The following is a 19,258-nucleotide window of genomic DNA, read 5'->3' on the forward strand; positions in this document are numbered from 1 at the left end:
CACATTCAATATTAATTTAGTCGAATGGACTAATCTAATTTGGAAGTGTTAGGGCGAGTGTGGCACATGGAAAAATGTCACATTGATTGCAAATGCGATAAAAGTATACTATAGGGTCAGGATGTATCTAATTGACCTAAGAGTCTTGGTATTAACCCGGGTGCTTGAAATTAAACAGAAACAAAAATACATAATAAAAGAGGTGTTATGGAAAAGTTAACAGCTCAGCAACTGTAGCTGTCATGTAAACAAAAACTGTTCAAATTAATGAATCACTTGGCATGTTGACAAAAATAAGAAAAATACTAAAAAAAATGTAGCTTTGATTTAGCTGGGGCCCTTGAGAAATTTCTCTAATACTCAAAGACCCATTATTACTGAAATCTGCTCTGTGGAGTGGATTTCATAGAACCAGAAAGAACCACTGAAAAACAGCACTTATTAACTTCATTCCTGGCTGCTGCATCTTCTCCAGGGACCAGGGAAGGTCTACACAGTCCAAAGAAGTCATACCATTTTGCTGGTCTATTCAGTAAGTAGTCTGCTGTCATCCTAATAGCCAAGTCTGTGCCTCTGATCAGCCCCTGTCGGTTCTTGTTTTGGTGGGGCTCAAAAGGGTCAGATGTAACAGAAACATCCAATTTACATTACTGCTCTTTTGCTGAAGTTGGGCCTGCTGTCAATAGCATCAGAGGAAAATAACTGTAGATGAAGTTAGTGCAGGAATGAACAATGACAACTTAGCTCAAAGGTCAAAGTGCAACCACAGTGAACGCAGTTTCTCAGCCCTTAGTAAAGAGCATTATGAGAGATTGATGCCAAGAGACTTTTCGTGAGGTACTGTCTAATTTTGCAATCTTTCAATATCATTGGGCTGGGAAAGGGAAAGATTTAGTCAGGTTACATACTCGTGATCACTAACCAAAGATGCATGCTGAAAACTGTACATTAGGCTAATAGTAAGACCGTTTTAAAATGTGCTCTGCAGTTAAATGGTCAGCTACAACAAAGTACCTCCAACTCGCGATTGAGAGTGGCAGTTAAGCAAAGGAAATAAATTGCTGCCAATGTCCTTGAAAAACTGGAGGAGAATACTGGTGAAAATTATGGTGACAGAGGATTGAATTCCAGTACACCCCGTATATGTAAGGAAAAGTTGCATCACATTCCTATTAAACATTATTAATAACATTTGTGTGTTTTAGTATATCTGGAACAATATTTGTTAAGAGAAATAATTTTATTTGTAAATGAAGAGGCAATTAGTTTGCTAAAAATTCACTACTGTTGAGGTACGGGACCAATATTAATAAGACATAAATTCCCCCTTGAATAATAAATAATACTTTTGCATTGGAAAACACTTCAATTAAACTAGAAGGATCCAACTGGTACAGCCAATTGGCACAAAATTTTTTGTAGGACAGTTTCAGTTTATAGGAAATAGTTTTTATGTTTAAACACTATTAAAAGGTCCCAACGTTGTCAGATCTATGATAAAGTTACTCATATGAATCTCTTAAAAAATTAGAAGTTAAAAAAACTCAACCATTAATCTGGGGCTGCAATGAATATGATGACCTCAATTCTGATTCAAGATTATTTGTTGTCATTCTTCAGTGCGCAGGTGTAAAGGAGAATGAAATGATTGCTACTTAGATCCAATGTAGCATTAAACACAATAAACACACAATAATATAAATACATACTATTAGCTTATATACATAGACAGGTTGTATGTACATAAAGCAATGCTAGGTATAGGAGTATTTGTACCCAAGGTGACTGTATGAAATCTACTGTTAAAGTAGTGGGGGTGGGGTGGGTTCATGGGTGGAAGTGTTGATTAGCCTGAGGGCTTGGGGGAAGTAACTGTTTTTGAGTCTGGTGGGCCTGATATGAATGCTCTGTGGCCTCTTCCCTGATGGGGAGTGGAGAGCTACTTTATTAAGTAGCTCCTATACCTAATAAAGTGGCCACATGAGCGTATGTTTGTGATCTTCTGCTGCTGTAGCTCATCCTCTTCAAGGATCGATGTGTTAATGCATTCAGAAAAGCTCTTTTGCACACCACGGTTATAATGTCTGGTTATTTAAGTTACTGTCGCCTTCCCATCGGCTTGAACGAGTATGGTCATTCTCCTCAGACCTCTCTCATTAACAAAACGATTTCACCCACGGAACTGCTGCTCACTGAAAGCTTAAACAACACACACAAAATGCTGGTGGAACACAGCAGGCCAGGCAGCATCTTTAAGGAGAAGCACTGTCGACGTTTCAAAAGTAATAGGTTCACTGGAAGCTTTTTGTTTTTCACACTATTCTCTGTAAACTCCATAGACTGTTTTGAGTGAAAATCCCAGTAGATCAGCAGCTTCTGAGAAACTACTCTGTCTGTCACCAACAACCATTCCATGGTCAAAGTCACTTACATCACACTTCAAACCCATTCTGATGTTTGACCTGAACCTTTTGACCCTATGTCTATTATACACTATTATAATTATTATACACTGAGCCTATTGACCCTATTATACACTGAGTAGCTGCCACGATTGGCTAATTAGATATTTACATTAACGAGCAGGTGTACCTAATAAAGTGACCACTGAGTGAATGTCCTTGATGGTTATCCAGCTACTCCAGTTGGCTTCAGCAGCTCTGGATGTGAGAAAGAAAAACCAGCCAGAATTTCCAACGAGCCTTGGTGGCAAATGCATATGTGGATTTCAGATGAGTGCTGGGTTGGTGTCTGTCAGCTGTGGTGCCTATCATGCCCACTGTTCCCAACAGCTCATTTCCGGGCTTACAGATGAAAAATAATTACTTGTGTGGAATGCCACAAGGCAAAGGGAGCTCTTTGAGCTGCAGCCTAGCACTTATCAGAGAGCAGGAAAGGAAATATAAGGATTAAAATAAATCTATTTGCAATGTTCAAAGCAGAAACACAGACTTAAATTTGGTAATAAGAAACCTTAGTTCTAGTTTAATAAGATTACAGTTGTGTGTAATAGCATGGAACTGCTTCATTCTCAGCTACCATCTCATGCCTTAATCAGCTTCACATTCTTACCCACCAGCCATTAAAGTAACATGATCTAAAATATTAGTGATCTTTCAAGATTCAAGATTGTTTAATGTCATTTCCAGTACACAAGTGTAAAGGAGAACAAAGTAATTGTTACTTGGGATCCAATGTAGCATATAGAAAACACACCAAGATAAATAGCACAATAATAATAAAAATATAAAACAGGAAATTATAAAGTAGTGCTGACGACATGGGTTAGTGGGTGGAGGTGTTGATCAGCCTTACTGCTAGGGGAAAGCAACTGCTTTTGTATCTGGTGGTCCTGGTGTGGATGCTATATAGCCTCCTCCCTAACGGGAGTGAAAGGAATTATCCATGGGCAGGATGGGTGGGATCCTTTATGATATTGCTGGCTTTTTTTCCAGCATCTTTCTGTATATCTGTTGGCCCATCAATTAATAATTAATCAATGAGTAGTTGGCTTTATTAAGGGGGTTAGTTTTGCTACAGTTTATGGTCTTAATCCAGCATTTGGAGCGAGGAAGGGAGGTGATGGAGATGTTAAGAAAGAAGAAAGTGCTGTGTTTCCAAAATAATCTGCAAGCAAATAGAAGACAATTATGTTTTAATGTCAGGAGCAAGCCAAAGATTGTGTAGAAACAGTAGTAAGTCTACTAGCAGGTGCCCAGACAGGTCAATTGGTTTAACACTATGTCCTGGCAGCAGGCTTGTGTGATGACTGTTGCAGATGTTGGAGTTTTTAGAGCTATCATAACAGACTCCAAAACTTCTAGTTCCAAGTTGTGTCGATCATGCACTTAATCACAATACAAATAAAAAAGACCATTGTAAAGGGGAAAAAAGTTTGAATGTTATTTAACAAAACTGTAACAAATGTAGCTTTCACACAGTGCTTGTAAATGTCAGAAACAAAAACAAAATACAGGTTTGTGAAGAGTGAAGTAGAGGATTCAAATTGATGACCTTTCATCAGAATTGTATAAGTAAGAAAATAAGTAAGTAAGCAAGTGAGTTTTAAGTGGCAGAGAGGGAGAGGAAGAATAATCCATTTGTTATTATGGTAAGGACAATGGGAACCGTATCGTTGTTTTGGCTGGGAAGAGAGGGGGTGAGGGCCAAAACAAAGTACACAGACGGAATGTAGCAAGTTTATCAAAGGGAAGCCAAGATTAACGAGGACATCTCAGAAGTACTAGTTTGGGAAGGCTCATCGTCAGACAGAAATGGAGAATTTTATTTTAAATGCTAAGATTCAGTTGAAATCTAACTGGTGTAAATACCTACAATACCTTTGGGTTGATAATAAAACAGAACTAGTTATGTAACTTGGATCCATCTGTTCTCTGCAGATACTGTTAATTCCATGTATGTCTGTAATGTGATTAAGTAACCAGTGTCATTTCTTCGAATGCAGGAACAAGAGAAGCAGCCTTTGTATATGCAATCTCATCTGCTGGAGTGGCATTTGCAGTTACCCGTGCCTGTAGTAGTGGAGAGCTGGAAAAGTGTGGATGTGATCGCACAGTCCACGGAGTGAGCCCTGATGGTAAATACAAAAGTGTTGCTTCATCTGGGACTGCCTGTTGTAATGAGAGCCATTGGCCTTGCACCTGTAAGGATCTATGTTCTTAACTAGTCAAGAGGGAAAGGACCTCAATAAGTTTTATCAATTTCAATCCAGATCCTGGTGTATATTGTAAATTATTTATAATCTGGAAAAATTGAACAAGTCTAGCAGCATGTATATATTTCTATTTCAAATGTAATATTTCTAGCATTAGTGTATTTTGATTTGTAACCATATCTAGTATTAAGGGATAGTCTAATACAGAGCCCACAGAATAGCTGGTATGAAGTAAATCATATACATTAGGTCCTAACTCGGATTGGAGTAAGGCTAGTTGTTGGGGCAAAGAGTATGGGAGAGAGTAACAAACCAATTGTCAATCTAGCAGAGTGTTTCATGCTGATTCTCATTGCCTGGGAGGGAAAATGTTCCACTTAACCAGTGCTAATATTCATCCCGAATGAACAAGCACCCAAGAAAATTCCCTTCTTTGTATTTCATCATCATTTATGCATTTGTACTTCAGAGAGAAGCCACAGGTAGGGTAGGGCAGTGGTCCTCAACCACCGGGCCGTGGACTGGTACCAGGCTGCAAAGCATGTGCTACCAGGCCGCGAGGAAACGATATGATTTGTTGATATGAAACGATATGAGTCAACAGCACCTTTCCTCATTCTCTGTCATGCCCACTGTTGAACTTGAACGCACGCGAGGTCATCTGTCACCTAAACACAGTGATACCCTAGCGCCAGGGATCACTGGTTGGCCTCGGGTGACCGGCCGCCTTATGCGGCCGTTGAGAAGTGCCGTTGGTCCTGACCTGGAGCGCGGACAGATGGGAAGTGCCTCTAAACCTGTTTAGCACACTGAAGGTTCATGGGGAATCCGGTGCTAAAATATTCGCAGACGACCTTATTTGAGCTCAGGGTTTTGTAAGTAGCAGAGCAGCTACCTCGCTGCGATCTACTGAAAGTCATCCCTCGAGCCAAACTTTTGATGGCCAATAGATCCTACCTACCTATGGGGGGGGGGGGGGGGGCATTTGCCCTGTTGCACTCCTCGCTCAGTCGGCCTCTCTCCGGACTGCAACCACCATGACTCCAGTAAGGGAACCTCCGGCCCTTACCTTGTCCTCTCACAGGTGTGTTGCAATGATTTTATATGTTCATACAAGGAAAATATGCACTGTGTGTTTAATATCCAAATGTTACTTAAAATGTTATGATCCTATTGACTTATTAGTGAGTTATAATTGACTTATCACTATGTTCGTGCGAGGAAAATATGCACTGTGTGTTTAATATTAAATTCATTAGATAAATCCTTTTAAAAACAAAATTGAGTGTATTAGCCATTTATAAGTGACTTATAGTTGACTTATCACCTATATTCCGGTCGATATTAACACCCACACCGCCTCTCCCCCACCACCTCGGCTGGTCCACAAGAATATTGTCAATATTAAACCGGTCCGTGGTGCAAAAAAGGTTGGTGACCCCTTGGGTAGGGAATATATCACTGACCAGCAATAAACACAGAAGGCCACTCTCCACCTTTCCAGCACCTACATCACGGAGATGAAACTGCACTGAGGAGTCTTAATATTTATGATGTATTTGAGACACTACAGCTAGAGAGGATGGCTCAGTCATATCCTCTTCCTTTTAAGTCCTGCATGCCCCATGACTTGCTTGGACAACTCACCAGCTGTGGGTTATAAGACCAGCTTCCTCCTAGCAATAATGAACCACCCTAACTTGAAAGAACTGTTTCAGACTAAAGTCAGTTTTCTATGTCTGTTTAAGGGAATGAGCAAGCCATTTAATGCAAGTACAAACATCTTGTGGTATTTGTGAAAATGTGTGTTTGATTGGCATCTCCTTTGTATTTAACATTTATCCAAAAATGTGCAGTCCTGGTCATTTTTTTTTCCAGAGGGTGGTATTAATCTTTCTGGTTTAATTCAGGACAGCTGTCTAAAAACTGCAAAGAAAGATAGTCAGGCTAGACAGCTACCATAGATGGTGAGGGGAAAAAAAACAAATGTTTATCAGTCAAAACCCAATTCAAAGCCAAGATGAAAGCCATCACATGGATTGTGTAATTAAAACTCACAGCAGAAGTAAACTGTTTTCTATGTACTCTATAAATTTACTCAAATGATTAGGCAAATGAAAACATCCTTTCTTGGCAATGAAGAGCTAATAAGAAAAAGTTAAAGAAACCAAATGTAACATATTATTGTTTTCTGCTTTGCTGAAGTAACAGGTTAAAGTCTCCATAGCTTTCGATGCCCTGGTTTAAAAAGGACAATGCTGTATTTTTCCCCTAAACTTTGGGAGTGATGTGAGGGTTAGTGAAGAAGACTAGAATTTGATGCATTCAAACAAATACCAAAGCTCTACTACTTCTAAAGACCTGAGGTAGAATACCACTACTTGCAAGGAATAATCTTTTATACAGAATCATTAGCATATGGAACTGTTTGCCACAATGTGGTATGACTCCAGTCCTTAAAAAGGAATAATTAGTTTCTGGAAGGAGGCAGCATATCTGAGGATTCATGGCTAACAAAATGGACTGTCAATTTGTAAAGCTTGATTCTTGAGGACTCAGTGATGAATTTTTAGCAATTTTTCTCAGGTGGCTAGTTTATATTCTTTAGGCATCTCAAGGGCAACATGACCAGGATTTCAGAGCATGGCATGTGAGATTACAAAATCAATAAGATATGCTGAACCTGATAAGCCTAAAGATGTTTTTTTATGTTCATGTGAATTCCACAAAGTATCAATGCCCTCATGAACAGAAAAGCTGAAAAACATTGATAATCAAACAAATATGGAACGATAATTAATCCACTATCTTATCAGTTATGAGAAAGGATAATATTATGACTGGTAAATTTTGAATTTGTTTCTGTTATTTATATAAATTAACCTTAGAAATATCCAAATTACTCCAATGAATTATACAAACCTTTATTCTAATCCATAATATTTTCTTATTACTGTTGTGCTTAGGTTTCCAGTGGTCAGGCTGTTCAGATAACATCGCCTATGGTGTTGCCTTTTCCCAGTCATTTGTGGATGTAAGAGAAAGAAGCAAAGGTGCTTCTTCAAGCAGACCACTAATGAATCTGCACAACAATGAGGCCGGAAGGAAGGTATGTGATTTATAATCCAAAAACTCCAAATCTAACATAAATACTAAAACTTTATAGCTATTAAAAAGGCATGGTTATATTGAATTAATGGTTCTTTTTGTAAAATGTCATTTTGGGAGAAAAAAGGGCACTTAAGGAAACACAAACAAGAGATCTGCAGATGCTCAAAATCTAGAACAACATAAACAAAATGCTCGAGGAACTACATGTGGATGTTGAGTTTAGCCAAACCTTTGACGAGGTCCCGCTTGGGAGGCTGGTCAAGAAGGTTCAGCCACTTGGCATTTAAGATGACATAGTAAATTGGATTAGACATTGGCTTCGCAGGACAAGTCAGTGTTGTAGTAGATAGTTGCATCCTCTGACCAAGGACCTATGTCTAGGAGTGTGTTGCAGGGATCGATTGTTAATGTGTCATCTCTAGCAACAATCTGGATGATAATGTGATTAGATCAGCAAATTTGCAGATGATAACATGACTGGGAGTGTAGTGGACAGCGAAGAATACTATCAAAGTTTGCAGTGGGATCTGGACCACCTGAAAAAGTGACTGAAAAATGGCAAATGGAATTTAATATAGACAAATGTGAGGAGTTGCACTTTGGAAGGACCAACCAGGGTAGACCCTACAAGGTGAACGGTAGTGCATGGGGAGTGTGGTAGAACAGAAGGATTTGGGTTTACAGATCCATAATTCCTTGAAAGTGGCATCATAGGCAGATGGGATTGTAAAGAAAACTTTGGGCACATTGGCCTTCATAAATCAATGTATTGAGTACATGAATTGGGATGGTATATTGAAATTGTACAAGACATTGGTGAGGCCTACGTTGGCATATTGTGTATAGTTTTGGTTACATACCTACAGGAAATATATAAATAAGATTGAAGAGTGCAGAGGAAATTTACAAGGATGTTGCCAGGACTGAAGGATCTGAATTATCGGTAAAGATTGAATAGGGACAAATAAAATTTCTTGTGCTTCCAGTCAGATACAGATATTGATTATAACCAACGTTTCAGCTGGAAGTCTGACAAAAGTTTATTCATTATATATGCCGGGAAAGCACAAGATCCTTTTTCATTGAACAGGGATTTTATTCCCTTGAGTTTAGAAGACTGAGGGGAGATTTGATAGAGGTATAAAAAATTATGAGGGTACAGATAGAGTAAACGAAAGCAGGCTTTTTCCACTGAGGCTGGGTGAGACTACAACCAGAGGTTACGGTGAAAGGTAAGCAGTGAAAAGTTTAAGGGGGACTTCTTCACTCCCAGTGTAGCCTCCACTACATTGGTGAGACCTGACATAAACTGGGGGACCGCTTTGGCGAGCATCTCCATTCCATGCGCAAAAAGCAGAACTTCCTGGTGGCCAGCCATTTTAATTCTGATCCCCATTCCTGTTCCGACATGCCATTCAATGGCTCCTCTTCTGCCACGATGAGGCCACTCTCAGGGGAGAGGAATAACATCCCATTTTCATACTAGATAGCCTCCAACCCGATGCATGAAGATCGATTTCTCCTTCCAGTAATTATTCTTCCTCCCTCTTCACTTTTTTTCTATTCCCCACTCAGGTCTCTTACCTCTTCTCCTCACTTGCCTATCACCTCCCCCAGTGTCCCTCCTCCTTCCTTTTCTTGCATGGTCCACTCTCCTCTCCTATAAGATTCCTTTCTTCTCCAGCCCTTTCCACCTATCACCTCCCAGCTTCTTTCTTCAATCCCTTTTCCCCATCCACCTGGCTTCCTCTTCTAGTTTGTCCTTCTTCCACTCTCCCACCCTTTTATTCTGGTGTCTTCTCCATTCCTTTCAGTCCTGATGAAGTGTCTCAATCCGAAACATAAATTGTTTATTCATTTAAATAGATGCTGTCTGGCTGGCTGAATTCCTCCAGCATTATGTGCATGTTGCTTCGGGAAAAGCTACTGACTGGTTTCGTGCTGCAAATTTCTAATAATAGGAAATGGCAACCCCTTTCTTGCAATCCTTTTGACATTCTGTACCCATTTTCCCAAAAAAATTACTTGGTAGTGCATAAATATAATCTTAAATTAAAAACTTAAAATATTAGCTTGTGGAGAAGCAAGAGAAAAACATTAGAATTTGAATTGAATTGACTGTTTCTTACATCCTTCACATACATGAGGAGTACAAATCTTTACGTTAGGTCTCTGTCTAAATGTGCAATATATAGTAATTTGTAATAAATAGTATGTACAACAGGACAGTCAATATAGCTTAGAAATACAATTGTCTCAGCATGAATTAATCAGTCTGATGGCCTGGTGGAAGAAGCTGTCCCGGAGCCTTTTGGTCCTGGCTTTTATGCTGTGGTACTGTTTCCCAGATGGTAGCAGCTGGAACAGTTTGTAGTTGAGGTGTCTCGAGTCCCCGATGATCCTTTGGGCCCTTTTACGCACCTGTCTTTGTAAATGTCCTGAGTAGCAGGAAGTTTATATTTACAGATGCACTGGGCTGTCCACACCACTCTCTGCAGAGTCCTGCGATTGAGGGAAGTATAGTTCCCATACCAGGCAGTGATGCACCCAGTCAGGATGCTCTCAATTGTGCCCCTGTAGAAAATCCTTGGGATTTGGGGACTCATGCCAAACTTCTTCAACCGTCTAAGGTGAAAGACGCACTGTTGTACTTTTTCAAACACATAGCCAGTACGTACAGACCACGTGAGGTCCTCAGTGATGCTGAGGAACTTAAAGCTGTTCACCCTCATAACCCCAGATCCATTGATGTCAATAGAGGTTAGCCTGTCTCCGTTCCTCCTGTAGTCCACAACCAGCTTCTTTGTTTTTGTGACATTGAGGGAGAGGTTGTTTTCTTGACACCACTGTTTCAGGGTGATGACTTCTAAGAGGAACACCAAGTGACATTAAAAATTCATTCTCCTTGGTTTGGTTCTGGTAAATGGTTTCTTCTATATTCCTCCACACTGTTTCATCCAGCCTTGGTCTTGTTGTTTCAAAATATCTCTTTATTTACATCTTTCTTCTTTTCTTCTCTTAAAGCAGTTGACTCTGACAGAATAAGATCCACAGGTACTAGGCATAAAGGTTAATGGCACCGGTAATCCAGTCTATTTGAAGCAAGGATGTTCCATATTAATTGCTGAATGGACATTACACCTATCCATGAACATCCTGGGCACAGGCCCGGATTAAGGCCATGTCTTGGAGGATGGTAGGCAGGGTGTGGTTGTTGGAGAAGAAATGATGAACTTTGTTCTAAATGAGACCAAGACTTGGATCAACAATCAGATGAATGACAGGAAAGTGGGAATTAAATGGTTAGCAGTTATAATTAGAGCCCAGAGTTAGGCTGATTAACTAATGCCCTAAGGTAGTTGTTATAGGTGAAGAATGGAGCCTCTTGTGGGGGACCTTAGGGGATGTCTGGATTAGGGGTTGAAGCTGATTGGATGGTTGTGACGTAGGCTAATTGAAGGGAGGTTGGAGATTGGAAAGTGAGCCTAGGATATTCAGAGGGTCAGAAGGGACATCATTGGGTGGGCTTGGTACCAGAGGGGCAGATTGCATAACACAAGACATTTAATGAGGTTCCAGGTAGTCTCCATACACCAAAAATTCAGTTGTCAATAGAGCATTCAATAATATTTGCCCTCTGTACAACTTGGATAACATTCCTCTCTGTAATGCTTCAAAAGAAAGGAAAAGCAAAGACCCGAGCCAAATTAACAGAATAACATGTGGTGGCATCCATCGGTCTCGAGAGACCATGGATCTGCGCCTGGAGTTTCCAGGGCGCAGGCCTGGGCAGGGTTGTATGGGAGACCGGCAGTTGCCCAAGCTGCAGGCCTCCCCCTCTCCACACCACCAATGTTGTCCAAGGGAAGGGCACTAGGACCCATGCAGCTTGGCACCGGTGACGTCGCAGAGCAATGTGTTGTTCAGTGCCTTGCTCAAGGACACAAACACGCTGCCTCAGCTGAGGCTCGAAACCAGTGACCTTCAGGTTACTAGCTTGCCCACTAGGCCACGCGCCAACACTGAATAACATGAGATGACCATAAAACAATGAAATTACATTGTTTCACTCCATAACAAGTATACTTTCAATCACATAGTGCTGAATGAAGATTATTACACAATGTGATTTCTAGTAATCTAATTTCTATAACCAATCCATTTAGTCATAATATGTCCGTCTTGAACTATAAATGATAGAAGAATATGAAGCAAACAGTGAATCACAAAGGAACTCAATATCCATGTGCTTATACGTGGCATTGCAGTGTTAAAATCAGAAGGACGTCTCGTCTAACTATTTTTCACCATCTAATCCAAAAGCATAGAGATCATTGGTGAAGTAGTACTGTCAGCTGGTTTAGTACAGAAAAATACACAAAATTGAGACATTTCCTGCTGAATAAGCATGCTGAGTTATTGGACATTTTTAATAAAAATACTTTCATTCAAGGCATGAATACTGATAATCCCCCTACATTACTTTCTCTTATTTTCTTCTTCCCAAGAATAATGTTGGAATTACAGCAAAGTGATTATTCATCTGAAATTAAAACCCAAAGTGATACTCATATCACTTCGGAGAAGTGGTGCATCTGAATTCTGGATATAAAGTAATTTTGGAATCTTGAGATTTAATCTATGTACAAAGTCATAACATCTAGAGTTATGTAGTCTACTTCACTTACTTCAATGTCAGACAGCTGAAATTATCTGACTATTTCATTACCAAATACTCAATTTGCTCTATTGTTTACATTGTCTTTATTGAAAGCATTGAATAATTCTATATTTGTGTGTAAACAGCAACTGAGCTATTAAGTGTAGACATATCTGCCAAAACTTAAATCTGTGTAATCATTTGATAACCAGTTCCTTTTTCTCCGGAAACACCATATGCAACATGTTGATTTGCTAATGCCCAATTAAATTATCATGTTTTTCATGCTTACTTGTTGTTTATATAATGTTTGTTACGAACAAAATATTTTTTGCTTTGTCTAAATATGATTTATGCCTTAATACATTAGGACCTTTGTTTAAAAAAATGCAAATTTTCAAATTTAAATGAGTTTTTCCTTGCTTTTATTTTCAAGTATTGTGTGTATGTTTTAGGAAAAGGTCAGAGTCATTGATTCATACAACATGGAAACAGTTTTTTTTTACTCATTGAGTCCACAGTGCTCACTAAACACCCAACCACATAAATCTGACTTAATTCTCCCCAAATTTCCTTCAAACTCCTTTCCCTAACACCCCCCTACCCCACCAGCCCCCTTCAAGATGATACCACTAACTAACACACATGGGATATTTTACAGAGGCAAATTAATATTTAGGGGTTATTGTTGTATCAATAATCTTCAACATCCATGAGAAGGTACTCTGTTTAGTCAAGCATGAATTATGATGGACCTATAAAAATGAAATTTAGCAGTCAGTTCAACTGTATTCATTTCCCAATTTATTTAGACCTATAAAATGTGGGCCTGGTCTTTCAACTGAATGAAATGTAGAAACTAATCCTTTTTATTGAATGAATGACACATGAAGACCTGCACTATAGAACTCTGTAATTCATGAGCACGAAAACTTTCTATAGTGCAGGCCATCACGCATCATCCATTCAACAGAAGGGAATCTTAATATACCTTGTTCAATTGAAAGACCAGACCCACATTTTACAGTTTGGAGCAAACTGGGGAAAGAGTACAGTTGAATAATTTAATTTTTTATAGGGTCCATCATTATCTATGCTCAACTAAACCATAGGCCCATGATGTCATGCTCTGTAGAACTGGTATTACATAGTTAATTCATTCAAAGGCCTTTTCTAGCAAATATTTGAATTAATGTTCCAAGTGGTGGAAAACAGGGAAGTCCTGACTACAAACTGTCAGTTGCTGGAGGAGGGAGTGGATTCACAGTGGAGATGCAAGTGGGAGTTGAGAAGGCTTGGGCTTCAGTCAGATTTAGATACATAAAAGGGTTAACACCTAGACAGGCTAAAACATTGATGGGTTGAGGATGAGGATATTCAGTCCAGATGTGGTGACAATGGGAAATAATGCAATAATGCTGAGGTAGTAATTGGGCCAGAGCCAGGTGGGCATCCCTAAAATGACTCCAATGAAGGCAAAATATTATGTTAAAAGGTACTAACTCAAGTGATGTTCCAATTGGCATATTCTATGACTCAGACCTGACCAGACACGTCCACTTTGGCTATTACCAAATCAGGCCTCATAATTGTTATTAAAGCTATGTTCTGCTTGAGTGCCCTTTGACATGCACACCTGAATTTCCTGGAAATGGTGTTCTGACACTGTAATGGCATTCCAAATGCTAGACAAGACTGTGCATTTCTGGATGCCTTCATGCATAAGTATGTCAGATACAAGGAGGACAAAAAAAAAAGGCAATTTTGCGTTTTTTCCTCTGTTAAACAAAGCACTGGTAACCATCACATTTGGCTATTAAAGTTTACTCAGAATTCCTCTTATTATCGACCATGATTCAAGCAGCTTTCTCTTCATTAGACTTCTTCCCTTAGCCTCTGTTTTAATTCCTATTCACATTAACTGTTTTACTATCTCACACCCGCTCTACCTAAGTCTCTTTCAGTCATTCCCTTTCCTTCTAAACTTTGCCCATTAATGCTATTACTCTTTTTCATCCCTACTATTTGTACCATTACACTGAGACCACTCATTTTGCAGAATCCTCTTGCAACTCGATTCAAGAATTTCTATCTTCTTACTCGGCTGGTCTCATCAAAACTACGTCCATTTTCTAAGTCCTCCCCACCCCCACCCCCAATTATTCCAGTTCAGTTATGTTCAGGACACAGTAACCATTTGTAAAAACTTGTACAAAATAGTTACTTCCCATCTTATGACGTTTTAATAAAAATCTAAGATTGAAAACACATTGCAAGCTGGTATTGTGTAAATGTTCCCCGACAGCAGGATGTGCCAGAAATTAAGCAGCATCAAAAGATCCCCCATCAAAGCCACGCCACCCCTTGAAGGATGCAGCTGTTTCCAGACTCAGTCATGGTTGTGCTGTTAAAACAAACATTCAACCCTGATCTTTATAAATACAACTGTGACACATTAACAATATTGTGTGCTCCACCACATCAAGCACTGAAACAATTTAGCGTCAGTTACTTTTCTACAATATGTAACTATGCACTCTTCCTTTTCAGGCCATTTTGAATAACATGAGGGTGGAATGTAAATGCCATGGAGTTTCTGGATCATGTGAAGTGAAGACTTGCTGGAAAGCCATGCCTCCATTTAGGAAAGTAGGCAATGTGCTGAAGGAGAAATTTGATGGAGCAACTGAAGTTGAACAGAGGAAAATTGGATCCACAAGAGTCTTAGTGCCCAAAAATTCTCAGTTTAAGCCACACACAGATGAGGACCTTGTGTACCTTGATTCAAGTCCGGATTTCTGTGATCATGACATTAAGAATGGGGTCCTTGGAACCTCTGGGCGTCAGTGCAATAAGACGTCCAAGGCAATTGATGGCTGCGAACTCATGTGTTGCGGTCGTAGCTTCAATACAGAGGAGGTGGAGATCGTGGAAAGATGCAGTTGTAAATTCCACTGGTGTTGTTTCGTCAAGTGCAAGCAGTGCCACAAAGTGGTGGAGATGCACACGTGTCGGTGATGAGGCCTGTCCCAGGTCAGCCAGGCAAATTCAGGTCAATGCCCGTCAACACGGGGACTAAAACACTACAGCGATTCCAAGAAGACAAATAGAGAGAAAACATTATTTAAAAAGTCCCAAAGGATCCTTGTTTTATTATTTTTATTTATTGCTGACTAACAAAGATCTGGAGGTACTTCTCCATCAACTGTTATTACTCCGGTTGAACATACCTCTCTGTTACTGATGCTGCTTAAGTGGAACAAGGGGGGCAGAAGATGGTCTGGTTTGACATTGGTATATTACACAGACCTTTTCTGGCATTGATACCTCTTCAGCTGTACAGTGCTCTCCTTAAGGGCATATCTGGTCTAGAATTCAAATCAATACCTCTCCAAATCTCCATTACAACCTTCTATTCTCTGATCACCATTACAAGTCACCCTTACCTAAAGCTGCCAGCAGTCCCTACTGATGATCATCCAGCCTAACCTAGCTTGAGCTGAAACCCTTCCGTTTTTTAAAACTTCCTCCTGATTGTCAACCAATAAACAAAGACATCTCTCACAGAGCTCTAGTGGTCTCCGGATAACTCAGAATATTAATACCTCCAAATCGTATACATTCCAACTCTGCGTCAATGCAAGCTTTTATATGGTCCCTAAAGTTTGCAGTGACTGGCATATCATGACTTCCCCCACAATATGAGTGCGCGTGTGTGTGATTTTTTTTCTTGTAACAGAGAAGACAACACTATCCCGTCATTAAATAATTTAGATGGTACCAATTGTAACATAATGTATAGGGTTTGTTGAAACAGTAAAAGACCAAATACAGAGAAAATACCCTTTATGGGCTGAATATGCACGCTGGACAGACTAACAGAATGTATTAAAACAGTGTTCTGAATATTTCAGTTACAAAGAGACTACATCAAGAAGAAATGAATCCTAGAAGATTCTGTCTGAAATACTGCTTCAAGTATAATGTAATGCACAGTACAGTTTAGCCTGTACAATGATCCTAGTGTTCATGTAATTTTGATCATGTTATCTGGACAGAAATTTGTGCTACAGATGTAAAAGATCTAGAATCCTAACTTGATTTTTTGCAGTTGTTCTTGTGCTGGAGTTATATTCTTCTTTCATTTGTATATACATGCACATCACTACAGACCAGGCATAGACTAACATCCAAAGGGACTCAATGATGCCAGGAATTAGTTTAAATTTAGTCCAGATTAACTGCTGATTGTAATTTGCCAGATGAGTTTGGGTGTTGCCAACGGAGTTGCTGGTGGGCATAGCACTTCGAACAAACTGTCCTCACTTAGCACATAACATGAATACAACAGATGACTAATTAGAGACACAAAAAAACCCTAGTGCTTGATGCTGATGCACAATAATGAAAATGGAAAGGTTTTCCATTCCCCATCTATAATATACCTGTTGTGGAAGACTGCACAATTTGTGGCACAGGCTGAAAAAAAATCAAAGTGCTGAGTTTGATGCTGCTAATGTTGAACTGTACTTCTTCACCCCCTCTCTCCCCCCCGCCCAAGATTCCAGTAGAATATTTTTATCACCCACACACTGCTCTATAATGTTAATCATATATTTGCTCACCTCATAATTCAAACGTTTTCCCCACAATAAGAGGAGATTGGTCCTTAGGGAGAGATGTAATTTTGTATGTGATCATTAAATGAACAGGCACCTTTCATTTAACAGCATGGAACAAGAACTAATCAATCCATACAAATACAAAACTCTGACTATTATATATAAAATACTTCATTTGCCAATTGTGGTTTAACACCTGTGGAAGTTGGATTCAAATTTGATTGCAGGATCTCTTGTGACTGAGATTAGAACGCAGGAACAGCTGCAGCAGGTATTGTACAAACTAATTATCTCCTGCGTCTTCTAAGGAAAGTGAGCTAGTTCTGCTTGGGGTGCCTCCATTAAAGTTTTCACAGTTGTGAAGGGCACTAATAACTTTCTCAGTGATCAAAAAGTTGATGCTGCAGATTATTCACTAGAGTGCATAATTTTGTTACAGTAGAAATATAGGGGAAACAAGTTTAAATTTAGAAACTTGGTGGTAAGAAGGAATGTCAAGTGGAACTGCTTTACTAAAAGACTATCAAAAGCTGTAGAATAAATTACCATGAATGGCAACTGGAATGGGGCGGTATAAATAATTTTGAAAGCAATTAAATGTGCTTGGGGTTTGCTGAACCCAACTGCCTTTTTTTCTGTTTCTGACAGTGCTTTGCTCCCTTAACCCCAACTGGTATAATTGTTTCTCTTCTGCCTGCCCTCTCTTTTTTTGTAAAAAAGGGTAATTCCCACATTCTAGGTCCTCCTCATTTTGCTCAAGTGTTCACTTACAGGATTAACTTGTGTTCTGACCCACCGCAAAAGAACACCAGTGCTGTTGTTTTAGCAGACTGATATGAGTCATTGTGGCCTTATGAAACCACATGACAAAGATATTTTACACGGTACCAACTTGTTTCACAAGAAGGCTTTTGCTAACATAGCATGCTATGCCTCCTCCATCAATAAAAGAAGGAAAAAATATTTAAATGATGACAGTTGGTGTCAAATGGACACTAGTTTTGTCTTATGGGAAGATGGAAAAAATCAAAAATCAGACTGAGTTCTTCCTCCTACTTGCTTTCCAGTTGAACATATGGAAGGCCCCAAGTAGGCACAGGTTCAGGCTGCAGTGCAATGCATTACTAAAACACCTACATATATTGCTGGGCAAGTTCATTAATAAAGTGATAAATTGAGCCAGATACCAAAGACAAGTAGGAGCCATGATATGTTACTGCAAAATAAATCAGCATCTCCAGAAGTGGCAATGAGACTAAGGATAAACACATTTTCACTGGGATCCACAACTGTCATCCAAGCTCAATTCTTTGACAGCATATTTTGTAGTTTCTGTACAGAATATAAGGAGAAGGGATGTATAGGAATGGAGGGGAAACAGGAATGTGACAGTTGCCAAATGGTGATTGTTGAAAACCTACAGCAATACCAATTTCAATGGGAAGAGAAGTAGCCATTTTCCTGTCTAAAATCAGAGCCTGGAAGGGAGCAGTCTCCATTAGGAGGCTAGAGAAAAAAAAATAACTGAATGGAAAATGTAGTAGCAATAGTTCTGTTCTGATATGAATAGACCAATGAAACACTGGAAAAAAAGTTGAAAATAGATTTGTATAGGAATGCCAGTGTAATCTAAATAATGTACAAATCCTAATATATTTGTTTAGACAGATTCTATGTGATTTTCAGTCTACAACATTCTTATTACAGAATTAATAAATGTGATATTTGCACTCCCTTATGAAATCAGCCTTATTCAGATGCATCTTATGTTATACATGGTGAATATTACCAGCTCCTGGTATTATGAGGTCCCAGTGCCGAGCAAAAATAAAGCACTAATTGCATTTATGTTGGCAAGCAAATATTTCATTATCAGGTATGTTACTTCCTTGTATCATTCAAATAAAATTAGTATAAGTGTACTTTGAGTCATGTGGTGCAATATTACTACAGATGGAAAGCAAGAGGTAAGACTATTGACAGCATACTTTATGACAAACCTGTCGGTGATCTACTAAAAATATCTTTTAATAGAGGGTTTAATACTACTATGTTAGTATGGGTGCTGGAAGCACTCAGCCTCCATATAAATCTCTTGCTTTCCAATAAGTAGGGTGATATTAAGTCCCCTCGCCATGAATCTGAGTCACATGACAATAGGTTGCTGTAAAGTACAGAATCATTATGATT

The 19,258-nt window shown here is 39.3% G+C and overlaps 1 protein-coding gene across 1 annotated transcript in view; it reads left to right on the forward strand.

The window, feature by feature from the left end:
• Positions 1 to 18,811, forward strand: part of wnt4 (wingless-type MMTV integration site family, member 4) — a 32,201-nt gene extending 13,390 nt beyond the window's left edge. Inside the window, exons 3-5 of the mRNA XM_073031753.1 lie at positions 4,466 to 4,597; positions 7,642 to 7,784; positions 14,997 to 18,811. Of these exons, the coding sequence (XP_072887854.1) occupies positions 4,466 to 4,597; positions 7,642 to 7,784; positions 14,997 to 15,464 (743 nt within the window). The 3' untranslated portion in view covers positions 15,465 to 18,811. The remainder of the gene's footprint in view (positions 1 to 4,465; positions 4,598 to 7,641; positions 7,785 to 14,996) is intronic.
• The last annotated feature ends 447 nt before the right edge of the window (positions 18,812 to 19,258 follow it).

The sequence above is a fragment of the Hemitrygon akajei genome, chromosome 29, assembly GCF_048418815.1.
Source record: "Hemitrygon akajei chromosome 29, sHemAka1.3, whole genome shotgun sequence".
In the NCBI taxonomy this organism is placed as follows: Eukaryota; Metazoa; Chordata; class Chondrichthyes; order Myliobatiformes; family Dasyatidae; genus Hemitrygon; species Hemitrygon akajei.